We start from the raw sequence: 14,326 nt of genomic DNA on the forward strand, positions 1-14,326 counted from the left end.
CCTGCACTCTAATCAAAGAATGAAATCTTGCTCTATGATGGGCTGGAAAACAGTTACTCACCTTTTAGTAACTGTTGTTCTTCAAGATGTGGTGTTCATGTCCATTCAAAGTAGGTGTGCGCGTGCCGCGTGCACGCCAGGTGGAAGACTTTCCCCTAGCAGCGTCCGTAGGGTCAGCCCGGGCGCCCCCTGGAGTGGCGCCACCACGGCACCCTATAAAGGGGCCCGCCGACCCTCCACCCCCTCAGTTCCTTCTTACCGCTGGTGACGGCTAGCTGGAACTTCACTGCCAAAATGCTACGCAAGAGTCCTATCCTTACCATTTAGCCCGTGTATTCAATTATTTTATAGTTAGTTAGATAAATCTTTGTATATAGTTTTCGTAGTTGAGGGGGTTCCCCCCCCCAGAGTCTTCGTTGCTTGCTGGGGCATGCCCAGGTCCCCCGGGTTCAAACTCTGAGAGAACTGCGGGAAATTCATGCCCAAGAGTGACCCGCACTCTGTGTGTTTGAGGTGCTTCGGAGAGAGCCACCAAAAGGATTGGTGCTCTGTCTGTAGAGGCTTCCGCCCATGAACTCTTAAGGACGGGGCTCAAAGACTTAGAGTCCTCCTGATGGAGACGGCCCTACGACACCCTCGGACCCAGCACATGGTCCTCGGTGCGGAGTGCCCCGGCACCGGCATCAGGACTTAGGGCCCAGCCCAAGTCGTCAAAAACCTGGCACTGGATGGAGTCGGGTCATAGGAAGTCGGCCTCAGTGTGGCACCGCTCACCTTCTCCGGTGCCTGCCAAGAGAAGGAAGCCGGTGAGGGATCGGTTACCCCACCAGGATCTGAGGCCGACGCCGTCCACAGGTGTAAGCGGACAGGCTGGGCTGCAGCCCTCGGCAGTTCCGTTGACTCCTGCGCCGCAGAGAGGGTGGTCGAGTCCGGACCAGCTTAATTCCCCGGACCTCAGCGGAGGCATACGCCCCCCATCGATGCCGGAGGTGTTCGAGGCAGCCTTAGGCCTAATGGGTCTCCCAGCACTGGCCTCCCCACATCGTAGGGAGTTGCCAACTGTGGCCCATCCACCAGTGCAATCTAGAGGCAAGCCAGCCATGCTGTCACCTCCCTCCCCGCACTGCGCTGTGAAGGTGGCACAGGACCAGATGAGAGGCTCCCTTCCACCTTGGCACCGCTCTCCTTCGGCACCGGGTGCTGCTCCCCGCAGGTGCTCATGCTCAGAGACCTCAGACTCAGAGGCAGACTCCTATCACTCCAGCTGGTCGCGGAGCAGGAGATCAGTGTCGGGTGTGAGCCACCAGCGTTACCCGCAGAGGCAGCAGCAATGGCAGCCGCCCTCGCAGTGGCCGTTTTGGACTCCCTGGGCCTACCATCAGTCGGTAGGCCAGGCGTTTGGCCCTCGGTCACGGTTGGCTTCAGTGTCCTCGACGTCAGTGGCCCCATCGCAGCTGCCTCCCCCACCGTCGCCGGGCAGGGCTGTGCCATCGTCAAGTTCAGCACCCCCTAACCGGGCAGCGGCACCGGCAATGGCTTTCGTTCGGGCTCTGCTGGCACCGCATGATACGCCAAATCACTCACTGGCAACCCCGGTACCGGCCGCAGTGCCGCATTTAGACTCGGAACTGGCACCGCAACCTCAATACCGTGTGGCACAGGACCCCGAGGGGCTGCATGCACCAGAGGAAGGGCCGCTCCATGTAATCTCCTCATCCTCCTCCCCGGACGAGGTGGTGTCGGGCACGGCTGTGGCACCGGCCCTAGGGGACACTCGAATCCTCCCCACATTTGCTTCGGTGAGCAGCTCAAAGCCTCACAATCCAAGCAGAGGAGATCGAGGTGGACGCGGACCCTGTGGTGGACATTCTGGCCCCCTCAGGGCCATCCAGGGTGGCCCTCTCACTGATAAAGACTATAATTGATATGTCCCGCACCCTATGGCAAACACCAGCCTCATTGGCCCCTACCACCAAGAGGATGGAGCGGTGCTACTTCGTCTCCTTTAAAGGTACTGTATGCCCACCCTTCCCCGGACTCCCTGGTAGTAGATGTGCCTAACCAGCGGGACCGTCAAGGGTTTCAGGGGTCAACACCAAAGAGCAGGGATGCAAAAAGACTTGAGCTCTTTGGTAGAAAGGTGTACTCCACGGGGAGACTCCAGCTGCCCATTGCCAATCAACAGGCAATAGTAAGCCGATATGGCCATAACACGTGTTCGGCCATGTCGAAGTTTGCGGAGCTCTTTCCCCAGGACTTGAGGTCAGAGTTTTCGGCCCTGGTGGAGGAGGGTAAACTGATCTCTCGAGCCTCCCTCCAGGCTGCCTTAGATGTGGCAGACTCGGCCTCGGCCTCGCTCACCCTGGCCACAGGCCTGGTCATGCAGCGAGAGCCTGGCTCCAGGTCTTGGGCCTGCCCTATGAGGTCCAGCAGACAATTCAAGACCTCCCCTTCAAAGGGCAGATGCCGTTTTCGGAGAAAACGGACAAACGTCTCCATAGCTTAAAGGACTAAGGGTCACGCTTCACTAGCTGGGCTTGCATTCCCCCGTGACCCAGCGCAGACAATTTAGGCCGCAGGCGGCACCTCGCCCATACCAGCCACAGACTCGCCAGGAGCTGGGGCGCAGGTGGGACAGAAATGGCAGGAGGCGTCACCAGCACCACCCCTCCGGCCAGGCTTCTGGCCAATTGAGACCACCCTCTGGGCCTAGACCCCCTATTTGATGGTACGGTCGAGGGCAACCTACCAATCAAGATTCTAGATTCTTCCACCCCCACCTTTGGGTCACGTCTGTCCCACTTCTACCATGGCTGGTCCCGAATTACGTTGGACAAATGGGTGCTCCGCATGGTAGAGAGGGAATATTCTATCCAGTTCTCCTCCCTTCTGCCCCACCAACCTTCCTCCCCGTCCGTCTTCAGGGACTCGTCTCAAGAGCAACTTCTAATTCAAGAAGTGAAGTCCCTCACGGAAGCAGGGGCGGTGCAGGAAGTCCCGCGGGAGCTCAGGGGCAAAGGCTTCTACTCCCGGTATTTTCTCATGCCGAAGGCAAAAGGGCACCTGAGACCCATCCTAGACTTGCGGTGGCTGAAAAAGTTTGTGAGGAAACTCAAGTTCCACATGGTCTCCCTGTCCTCGATCATCCCCTCCCTGGATCCAGGAGTTTGGTATGCCGCCCTCCACTTTGCCATAATTTCCACATTGCCATAATTCCACAGCACCGTCAGTACCTCAGGTTCGTCGTGGCCAACGTCCATCTGTAGTTTATGGTGCTCCCATTTGCCCTGTCAGCTGCTCCCAGGGTCTTCACGAAGTGCATGGCGGTCGTGGTGGCCTTCCTGCACATGTGGGGCATCCAGGTATTCCCCTACCTGGACGACGGGCTCATAAAGGGCCGCTCCAAGGAGCAGGTAGAGACCCAGGTGTGCTTCATCAGGCGGACCTTTCTCGATCTTGGCCTCCTCTTGAACAAAGCCAAATCCACCCTGTCTCCGATGCAACGAATAGAATTCATAGGAGCAGTTCTGGACTCTACACACGCCAAAGTGTATCTTCCGGAGTCCAGGCTCCGTGCAATTTCTGAGCTCATCCTCGGACTGAACTATGCCCTAGTCACCACGGCGTGAGTTTGCCTCCGGCTGCTGGGCCACATGGCGGCATGCACCTGTGTGGTGGTCCATGCCAGACTCTGGCTTTGCCCGCTGCAGTCCTGGTTGGTGACAGTTTATCGCCCGGGCACGGACCCCCTGGACTCAGTGGTGTCCATTCCCCGGTTGGTGCTGAGCTCACTATGGTGGTGGCTCGACCCGTGGGAAGTCTGTATGGGTGTCCCCTTTGCTGCCCCGCAGCCCTCCCTCTCCCTGGTGACAGGAGTCTCGGATCAAGGTTGGGGAGCGCACCTGGGATGCCTCAGGACGCAGGGCTTGTGGTCGCCAGAGGACCTGGAGTTGCATATCAATGTCAGGGAGCTGAGAGCGATCCGCCTGGCATTTTTTGACCTTCCAGTCTCACCTGGCCGGCAGGTGTGTTTCAGTCCTTTCGGACAACACGGCGGCAGTCTTTTTTATATCAACAAATGGGGGTGCACGCTCCTCTCCCCTCTATAGGGAAGCCCTCGCGCTGTGGGATTTCTGCGTTCACAATGCCAGAACGCCATCAGGTGAGTATCTTCCGGGGGAGCAGAACGGTTTGGCGGACACCCTCAACCACTCGTTCCAGGGTCACGAGTGGTCCCTCCGATGGGATGTGGTGCGCTCAATTTTCCAGCTCTGGGGCTTTTCCCGGCTAGACCTGTTTCGAGGGAAAACAAGAAGTGCTGATGGTTTTGCTCCCTCCTGGGCCGCAGTCGGGGGTCTCCTCCAGACGCCGTCCTACAGACATGGAAGGACAGTCTGCTCTATGCCTTCCCTCCGATCCCCCTGATACACAGGATGCTTTTAAAGGTTCACAGGGATCACGCCAGGGTAATTCTGATTGCTGGCGCAGCCACGCCGGAGCTTTGGTACACGTCACTCCTGCACATGTCTGTTCAGGGGCCCCTGACGCCTCCCCTCCTCCCAGACCTGATCATGCAGAACCGGGGCTCACTCCACCATCCGAATCTCGAGTCCCTTTGCCTCACTGCCTGGATGCTCCGTGGCTGAACCCAGTGGAGTTGCAGTGCTCCCAGCAGGTCAGGCAGGTGCTGCTGCGTAGCAGGAAGCCGTCAGCTAGGGCCACCTACCTGACTAAATGGAAACGCTTCTCCATATGGTTGGGTCAGCTGGGTCACGACCCTCTGGGGGTACCAATTCCAGCTGTCCTTGACTATTTGCTTCACCAAAGACAACTGGGCCTCTCCCTTTCCTCCATTCGCGTTCACTTGGCGGCCATATCCGCTTTTCATCCGGGAGAGGGGGGTGCCTCGGTGTTTGCAAACCGGCTGGTTGGGCGTTTCCTCAAGGGTATGGACAGGCTCTTCCTGCATGTGCATCAGCCGACCCCTGCATGGGACCTGAATCTGGTCCTCTCCGTCCTCTTGGGGCCTCCCTTCGAGCCTCTGGCTTCGTGCTCCCTGCTGTACCTGTCATACAAGACCGCCTTCCTGGTGGCGATAACCTCAGCCCGACGGGTGTCGGAGCTTCGAGCGTTAACATCTGAGCCCCTGTACACAGCTTCTACAAGGACAAGGTCCGACTTAGACCTCATCCAGCTTTGCTACCCAAGGTCGTTTCACAGTTCCACATGGGCCAAGATATCTTTCTCCCGGTATTTTATCCGAAATCACACACCTCCAGCGAAGAGCGGCGGCTACACTCTCTGGATATCCGTGGGCCCTTAGCCTTTTACATAGAGCGTACCAAGTCGTTCAGATTCTCAACCCAGCTCTTTGTCACAGTGGCAGAAAGGATAAAGGGGCTCCCAGTCTCCTCTCAGCGAATCTCTTCATGGATCGCGACTTGCATCCGGGAATGCTCCCGTATAGCTAAGACCCCTGTCCCTCTGGTCACGGCCCATTCCACTAGGGCGCAGGCCTCCTCTGCAGCGTTCCTGGCTCAGGTTCTGGCTCAGGAGATTTGTAGAGCGGCCACGTGGTCCTCCCTCCACATGTTCTCATCTCACTATGCCATCACGCACCAGGCTAGGGATGATGCAACCTTTAGTCGCGCAGTATTCCAGTCAGTAGTGATCTCCGGCCCCACCTCTTAAGGTTAGGCTTGTGAGTTACCTACTTTGAATGGATATGAACAACCACTTGAAGAAGAAAAAACGGTTACCCACCTTTTAGTAACTGTTCTTCGAGATGTAGTGTTCATGTCCTTTCCAACACCCACCCTCCTGCCCCTCTGTTGGAGTGCCAGCAAGAAGGAACTGAGGGGCTGGAGGGTCGGCGGGCCCCTTTACAGGGCTCCGTGGTGGCGCCACTCCAGGGGGTGCCCAGGCTGACCATACAGGCGCTGCTAAGGGAAAATCTTTCGGCTGGCATGCACATGGCGCGTGCACACCTACTTTTGGATGAATATGAACAACACATCTCGAAGAACAGCAGTTACTAAAAAGTGGGTAACCGTTTTTGCTTTGGACTGTAAACTAATAGAATTGCTGAGTTCTTTAGATCACCTGACTCTATCTTAAAAATTCTATTTTCCTTCAAAACAGATCATTCCCAGTATATATGCAGAGAGGTCGCTGTTCCTCTAAATACTCTCCAGTGTTTGACTCCTTTTTATATTTTCCTTACTTTAATCAGTCATCTCTCTCTCCACTTAAGTTATTTTGTTGCACAAATTGAGGTTTTTGGCTTTTCTTCAGATATTTCCCTGTTGTTCCAAAGTGGTGTGTGTCGTCTTGTCTAAATTTATTAGTAACAATTCATTATGCCATGAGGAGAGTAGACCCTTTCAGGTGGCCTTTGCAATAATCATTGTTTCTGTCTTCATTAAGGGTCTTGCAAAAGATTTGTTGTAATGGTTTACTTGCAAGGAAGTCACAGCTAAGAATTATGAATTATTTAGTGTTAATTTACATAATTTTGTTGTTGTGGAATTGTGGAACAAAGTGGGATTTTTTGTTTTTTATTTTTTTATTTTCACTCCGTTACATTATATATTTTGGATTAGATAGCCCTGGTTGAATTTCTGGATTGTTTCTGATGCATGTGAATGGGAAGGGAAGGGAACTGTCTTGTTTGTATCAACTTCTGTTATCTGAAGTCTTATTTCCCTCTTGTGTTGGTTTAAATCTTCCAGGTAAAAAATATCAATGCACTAAATTGCTATTTATGTTCTATTCAATTTCTACCCATTGTTCTCTGGGGTCACCATGATACCAAATTGATGCTGATCTTAACTGAGCTGCCTTATAATGATTGGTGCTTCCAGTCCCACTGGTACTATTTTTAATATGTTTCTACTTGTAATATGTAGCTGGAAGGTAGCTTAGAAACCTTCTCCCTGGCACATTAAACAGATGACTAAGCTTGCAGATGAACTCGCCACCAGACTAGAAAGCAGGGAGGCTGGAGGAATCCATCTGAAACCTGAAAATAAAGCTATTTACTTGTTACAGAATGCAGTGGTGGAGGAAAATGATTGAAGTTTTTTTGTGGTAGAATGGATTTTGAAAATGCTCACTGTTTTGAAAACTGCTAACAGATTTAATATTATTAGTCCAGATTGAGTAGAATGCATTAGTAGTCCATATAGAGTATAAAATCCATGATACACCGTGGTTTCAGAAATGTTTTGTAATGATTGCCATAACCATATATTAGTGTTGGATTGTTGGTAAATATTGTACTAATGTTTTGTTGGAAACTTCATTGAATAATGCTGTATTTTTGTTTACTCTATTTGTATGGAAAATTCAATTTTGACTTGCCCTCAGCTCAAAAATTAATGACGGAGTGGTTTTTTGGCGGGGGGCAGAACTTGATCAAAATCAGTTCCCCGATTTTGAGTAATGAGGGAGAGAATACAAGTTTCATATTCAAAAACCCCAAACCTTTCCTAAATATGGATATCTCATGAATTGGTAAACTTTCAAACTCTTAGGTGGCAAGCTGTCAAAACTGTTAGATCAACTTGCCAAAAGCCAACAAAACAACTGGGTAAAAACTGATTTTCTTTATTCCATTATAAAACTGCCAGTAAGTACAGAAATAGTCTGTTACTTTGCATTCATAAGTAGAATGTCTGCATCCTGCTGTAGTTACATGTGTGAGAAATTAAGTGTTTGCATCTGTCGCTGTTATTCTGAAGTTTTCAGAACTTGGCCCCAAATGGAATAATTTTTTCATTTGGGTTGGTCTGTTCTTACCCTTTTCTGAACTATAAACCCCTGTGCATCTGGAAGAGGCTTATTCAGGTTAGATGTGGTCTGGGCAGTGAAACTTTCATTGTATGAGCTCTACTCTGGAAATTTTCCAAGAACTTCATCCTGAGGCAGACATCCGGTATAGATCATTTCAGACCAAACAGTTAAGCTTTGCCAAAATTCTAAGCAGCTGAAAACAGGATCTTACAGTGGGAAGTGTCAGGCAATCTCAATGGGTGGCACTCTTGCCTGCTGCCTTAGATGAGAACATAGATGCTGGAACTAAGGGTACTGGAGTGCTGCTGCACCCCTCGGCTTGAAATGGTTTCCATCATATACAGGGTTTACAGCTTGGTTCAATGGCTCTCAGCACCCCCAATATGCAAAGTTTCAGGCTGACAGAGATGGATATTTACTTTTCTGGTATTTAGCAAAGAGGAACTATAGCTGTTGGGCATCAAGTTTATAAATAAAAGCTTAAAAGTCTGCAGAAACTCATCTCTAGGTTCTTTTGTTTGCCATGGCAAGATTACTACGTGCCTAGAACTTAGTGGACAAGTGAATTTTTCAAGCCGTGACTATAAGAAGTTGAGGAAGTGGTATTTTTTAGGGAATATATTGAGGAGTTTTGCGTGGGTTTCCAGTTGAAATGTTGTTGTGGTATCAATGTATTATGGCAAGATTTGAATTATATGATACTTACGAAAAGGCTAATCGAAGTTGGTTTTGGTTTGTTTTTTTTTCACGTGTGCTGAGCTAACTGTCTTTTTGGGTGTTCAAGGAACCTTTCTAGCTGATCGGTTTCCTTCATAACCATTAGCAGATGGAATAAACATTTTGCATGGTTGTGTTTCTCTACTTTTTTCTGGTAAAGTTAAAAAAAAAATATACGGAAGAGCCTTCAGACGCTTCACAACTACTGTATGTAATGACCAAATAATGATGTACTCATTAATTAAGTGTTTGAGGAAATAAATGCTTGTTTGACATAAACTTGTCTCAAACTACTTCTGTGAACCACATTTTAGGTGGAGAGCTTCATTTCCTTCAAATTGGAGGAACCTGTGATGATATAGATGAAGCTGATATACTTGTGGATGGATCCCTTTCTAAAGGGGTAGAGCAATCATCAGAAGGTGTGAAGCCCTTATCTAATCCTTCTAGTCCAGGCATAACAGGTAAAGCATTCACATTTAAACACAACAAAATATATTAATCATATGGAGGTGTATTCTGTTTTTTTTTTTTAAGCATGTCAAGTGATCATCAATAGTCTAGTCTTGTTCATGGTTTCATAAATAGGTATCTCTCTCTCTCTATATATATAATATCTGCTAGACCTGGAAGGGACCTTGAAAGGTCATAAAGTCCAGCCACCTGCCTTCACTAGCAGGATCAAGTACTGATTTTTGCCCTAGATCCCTCGGTGACCCCCTCAAGGGTTGAACTCACAACCCTGAGTTTAGCAGGCCAATGCTCAAACCACTGAGCTATCCCTCCCCTCATAATGATGGGTGCAAAAATACCCTAACTCAGTATTCTTCCCAGTTTATTTTACCTTTGCATGTTGTTTGATGTGGAAAGGGAGATAAATGTGGAAGTGACAGTTTTATCAATGCCAAAGCTAAACTTTCTACACACCTTAAATAAGCCTGGTAAGCTCATTATGTTGAATTCATATCATGCATTCAACCTCTAACTGTTGTCATGGCAGGATTTATGATACAGATTCTATCTAATACTGCAGTCTAACATAAACATAACATTTTAAACATAAAATTGGGTAGAAAAATCATATATAGTAGCCTGAACACTGGGGTTGACTTGGTATTCTTCAGATCCTTGTATTTCTAATGCATTTTAGAAGCCTTTTTGTAGTGTGAAAGTATTTCAAACTATGAAATTTATTAGGCAAAGAAGAGAATGGAGATTATTTATTCTGTACAGATTCCTGTAATTTATTTATTAATCCTGGAAAGCCAGGATAAGTTATGGTCATTTCTCTGGGAGTTTTTAAAAGCATTTTTATTTGTAAATTGAAGATATTTTCATGTTGAATTATTGATCTGCTGAACAATGAACTCAATGTCATTTTTAGTCATTTTTTCAGAACAACTGGACTTTAACAAAGGGCAGGTGCATTCCCTCAACTGGGGTTGTTAATGCAGCCTCTGTGAACTCTTCTCATTGTTTCCCTCTTCCTGTAAGTGTTTCTTCCAACTTTATTGGGATTTAACCTTGTTCCAAGTTGCAACTTCATTCAGATACTGGGTTGCTAGCTGGAAAGATGCACTCCTTTCCCCCATACTGAAGGAAGCAGCTGGCTCTACCGCCCCAATATCCAGTTCACCTCAAACACCATATCTAAGGCTTGTCTTCATTGTAGCAGTTAGTTCAAGTTGATACAGCTGACTTACTTCACTGTAGCTTAGCTTGAGAGAGAGCGGCTGGACTGTGAAACACTGGAGATGCACGGTGATTTGATTAGCTGCACAGCATAACTAGACTGGCAATGTGATTAATTAACATCGGAGTTGAGCTAGCTTGAGCTGTAGCCCGTATCTACATCTCTACCGCATTAGGAGTGTAAGCATCTGCATCACACGTACGCCAAACCATACACTCTAAACAGATCACCTAGCTCGACTTTAAAACTCCACTTAACTCAAACTAGAGGCTGTTATGTGTGTATGGGAGTCAGGTGAGGGGGACACCCTTCATTTTTCACTTTGAGCTAATACAGTGGAGACAAGCCCATAGTTTGTTGTCAACTTGCACAGCTGGCCACTACTTGAATTCTTCCCTTTTCATATATTCTTATCAATTATTAAATGTTTAGCAGGTCAAATTACAGTTGTGTATCTCACTGCCATAACTAGGGTTGACACAGGTGTAAATGATCGTTTTAGTAAGACCATTCTTATACACAAGAAGGAATAGAATTCTACTCTCACTTACATTGACACTGTAGTGCTAACGAGTTAAAATAATAACTTACTTTAGTCACAAAACAAAAAGACTGAGTATACAGGAAGCAGATCTGTTGTGTAAATTGTAATCTTTGAATAATCACTTTTCAGAGTAGAGCTATCCTATAAGTACGTTTGCATTATAGGGAGCTTTTTAGAGCTAGGGTAACCCTGCATCAGGTGATGTGTCATTTAGCCTTTTTTAATGTTGTGCTAGGTGAAATGGGTGTGTTCAGTTTTTTCATGGATGCTGACCTTGCTAAGATTATCCATTGCTTGGTCTCATGAAGTTTACACTACAGCAACAAGTTCTACTTAACAGTAGCTTTAGATCATCAAGAGACTGCAGCTGGGTTATTTCATGTAGAGAACAGTTATACCTCAGTGTCTTTAGATTATTACATAGCAATTCCACATCCATAACAACAGTTTTCTCTGAATGGAAAGATTTTGACATGAAGTGAGTCAATAGATATTAAAAAGAAACATTCTGACGTGCAAAAATCAAAGTTTTTGAGCAAGTTTGTTTTTAGGAATGCTGGCCTCAAACCTAGCTGATTTTTCATGCCTTTTTCAGAAAATCTTCATACAAACACCTTTCTAGTGTTAGAGTAGCTTGGATAATTTTGAAATTTGGTCTACAACGTTTTGGAGAGGAAAGTATATGGAGTAAACCTGTGTTTTGTGTGGGGTTTTTTTGTTTTTTGTTTTTAATCCCCTTCAACAAATATTAGGAGTCGATCTTTTGGTGGACCAACCATTTTCCCTTGAAACATTGACATCCTTGGTGGAATTAACCCGTTTTGAGACTTTGACCCCACGATTTTCTGCCACTGTACCTCCATGCTGGGTGGAAGTCCAACAGGAGCAGCAGCAAAGGCGGCACCCTCAACATTTACATCAGCAACACCATGGGGATGCAGCACAGCATACTCGGACTTGGAAGCTGCAGACAGATAGGTAAGTAGAGTAATGGCTCAAGAAAGAGTGAGGTGGGTGGGTGTGAGACTAATTTATGTTGCAGTTGTAGTGTAAGCTTGCTGCTTCTAATTGTTTTTAAATAGTTGCACAGACAAGTGTGTGAACTAAAAGCAAAAAAAACCTGAACTGTTAATTCTTGATCTTTTGCATTTGCTCCCCTGCGTGAGGTTTCCATATTTGTTTCAGTGGACCTTAAAACTATTGGATTTGTTGGGGAAGAGTCAGGTGCCTCATCAACCTGTGACAGTAATTTGTGGGAGTCAATGAGCATATGGCTAAGAGCGATCCAACTGATGTAGTACACTTTTGACAGGGTTCCCTCACCAAAGGCTCTTAAGTAAACAGAGGGCTTGTCTACACTTAAAATGCTTCAGCAATGCAGCGTCTTCAGTAGAGACACTCACAATGCACAAATAACCTGTGAGACTCATTGGCATAGGATGTTGTGATGAACTAAAGTATAAGTTCAGTGGCTATTAGCCAAGATGGCAGGCCCATGCTCAGAGCGATCCTAAACCTGTGACTACCAGAGTGGGAGTGGAAGACAGGGCTGAATCACTCCATAATTGCTCTGTTCTGTATACTCCCCTTGAAGTTCTAGCAAGGGCCACTGTTAGAGACAGGATACTGGGTAAGGTGGACTCTGGGGTGACTTAGTATGGTAGCTCTTATGTTCTTGTATTCTCTAAATCTCATAGGTTTTTCCAAAATCTCAGATCCAGTAAATTTACTGGACCAGTCAGACATTCTACATGTGGCTTCTTGTTGGCTCACTGCTTGAAGTATGAAGTCTAGTTTCCCTGACTTTTCTACTTCATATTTTTCTCAAACTTAAATTTAGCTAGTTTAAATGGAGGGGAAAAAAAATCTCTCTGCGTCCCTAACATACACGAAGAGTGTGGGGAGAAAACTTAGAACTGTTCATACCTCTTGCCCAGTTGTGAATCAACTTGGGAAATGACCTTGCGAATCGCTGTGGACAGCTTAATGTGCAGCTATGGTGAAAAAAGCAAAAATGGTCATAGGAAGCACAAGGAATGGAATGCAAAATAATATGGAAAATATGTTATATAAATAGATATAATATTACAGAATTAGAGGAGGGTCAGAGAAAGATAATGAAAATGATTGGGCATGGGAAAATACATATGAAGAGAAACTGAAAAGACTGGGATTGTTTACCTTAAAAGGATGATGAATAGAAAGGGCATGATAAAAGTATATAAAAGAACAAATGGCATAGAGAAAATAGATTGGGAGTTTGTTGTGCGAATGTGATAACACAAGAAAAAGAGGGATGTTGAAGGAAACTGCAAGGTGGGAGTGATTAAGGGAAATAAATACCTTTTCACTCAATGTGTAAACAAACTGGAATTTACTGCCCCATGATGTCACTGAAGCCAACAGTTTATCTTGTAATCAAAAACAGATTGGGCACTTAAGAATATCCAGAGTTACGATCTGTTGATGCAAAATTTTGGAAGAGATTTAACCCCATCCCTACCCCAAGCCCCCTCATGCTTCAGAGTTTAAGCAAATCTTTCTGTGTGATTAGTATAAAACCTTCATGAAGGCAGATGATTTCACTCTTCTGTTGTGGGATTCTTAAACCTTCCTCTGAGGCATCTGCTACTAACCACTGTCAGCTAGTACAGTGGTTTTCAAACTTCTTTTTCTGGCGACCCAGTTGAAGAAAATTTTTGATGCCCACCATTCAACAGAGCTGAGGATAAGGGGCTTGGGGTGTGAGAGGGGCTCAGGGCTGGGGCAGAGAATTGGGGTGTGGGCTGCAGGGTGGGGCCAGGAATGAGGGGTACAGGATGTTGGAGGGGGTCAGGGCTCTGGGGTGCAGGCTTTGGGGTGGGGCTGGGGTGCAGGCTTTGGGGTGGGGCTGGGGATGAGAGATTTGGGGTGCACAAAGGGGTTCTGGGTTTGGGGGGGCTCAGAGCTGGGGCAGAGGGTTGGGGTGCAAGCTTACCTCTGGCGGCTCCTGGTCAGCAGGGCAGCTGGGGTGCAAAGGCAGGCTTCCTGCCAGTCCTGGCATCACGGACCCTGCTGTGCCCTGGAAATGGCCAGCAGCAAGTCCGGCTTCTAGGCGGAGGCGCACAAGTGGCTCCGTGCAGCTCTCACCCACAGGCACCGTGTGCCCCCCGAGCCAGTGCTCGGGGTGAGGGCAGCGTGCAGAGCCCTATGATACGCCCCCTCCCCCACACCTATGAGCTGGACCTGCTGCTGGCCACTTCTGGGGCGCAGCATGATGTCAGAACAGGACAGAACTAGCCTTCCTTAGCAGGACAGCATCGCCAACATGACTTTTAGTGGCCTAATAGGCGGTGCTGGCTAGAGCCGCTGTGACCCAGTCCCATCCATTCCATGAACCAGTTCTGGGTTGTGACCATGGTTTGAAAACCACTGATCTAGATGAATCAAGGGTCTGATTCAGTGTGACAATTCCAGTGTTCCTATGTAAGACACTACTGCACACAAGCTGGTTTACTGCTTACCTCTGTATTTGCTTACCTCTGTGTCAGGTCAGTAACTTGAACCTCTGAGCTGGTCAGTCCTTAATACTGCATCAC

General features: G+C 47.5%; 1 protein-coding gene across 1 annotated transcript in view; it reads left to right on the forward strand.

The window, feature by feature from the left end:
* BIRC6 (baculoviral IAP repeat containing 6) overlaps positions 1–14,326 on the forward strand; it is a 337,908-nt gene that overhangs the window by 45,809 nt on the left and 277,773 nt on the right. Inside the window, 2 exon segments of the mRNA XM_075064579.1 lie at positions 8,826–8,975; positions 11,501–11,726. Of these exon segments, the coding sequence (XP_074920680.1) occupies positions 8,826–8,975; positions 11,501–11,726 (376 nt within the window).

Source organism: Chelonoidis abingdonii, chromosome 3 (genome assembly GCF_003597395.2).
Source record: "Chelonoidis abingdonii isolate Lonesome George chromosome 3, CheloAbing_2.0, whole genome shotgun sequence".
Taxonomy (NCBI): domain Eukaryota; kingdom Metazoa; phylum Chordata; order Testudines; family Testudinidae; genus Chelonoidis; species Chelonoidis abingdonii.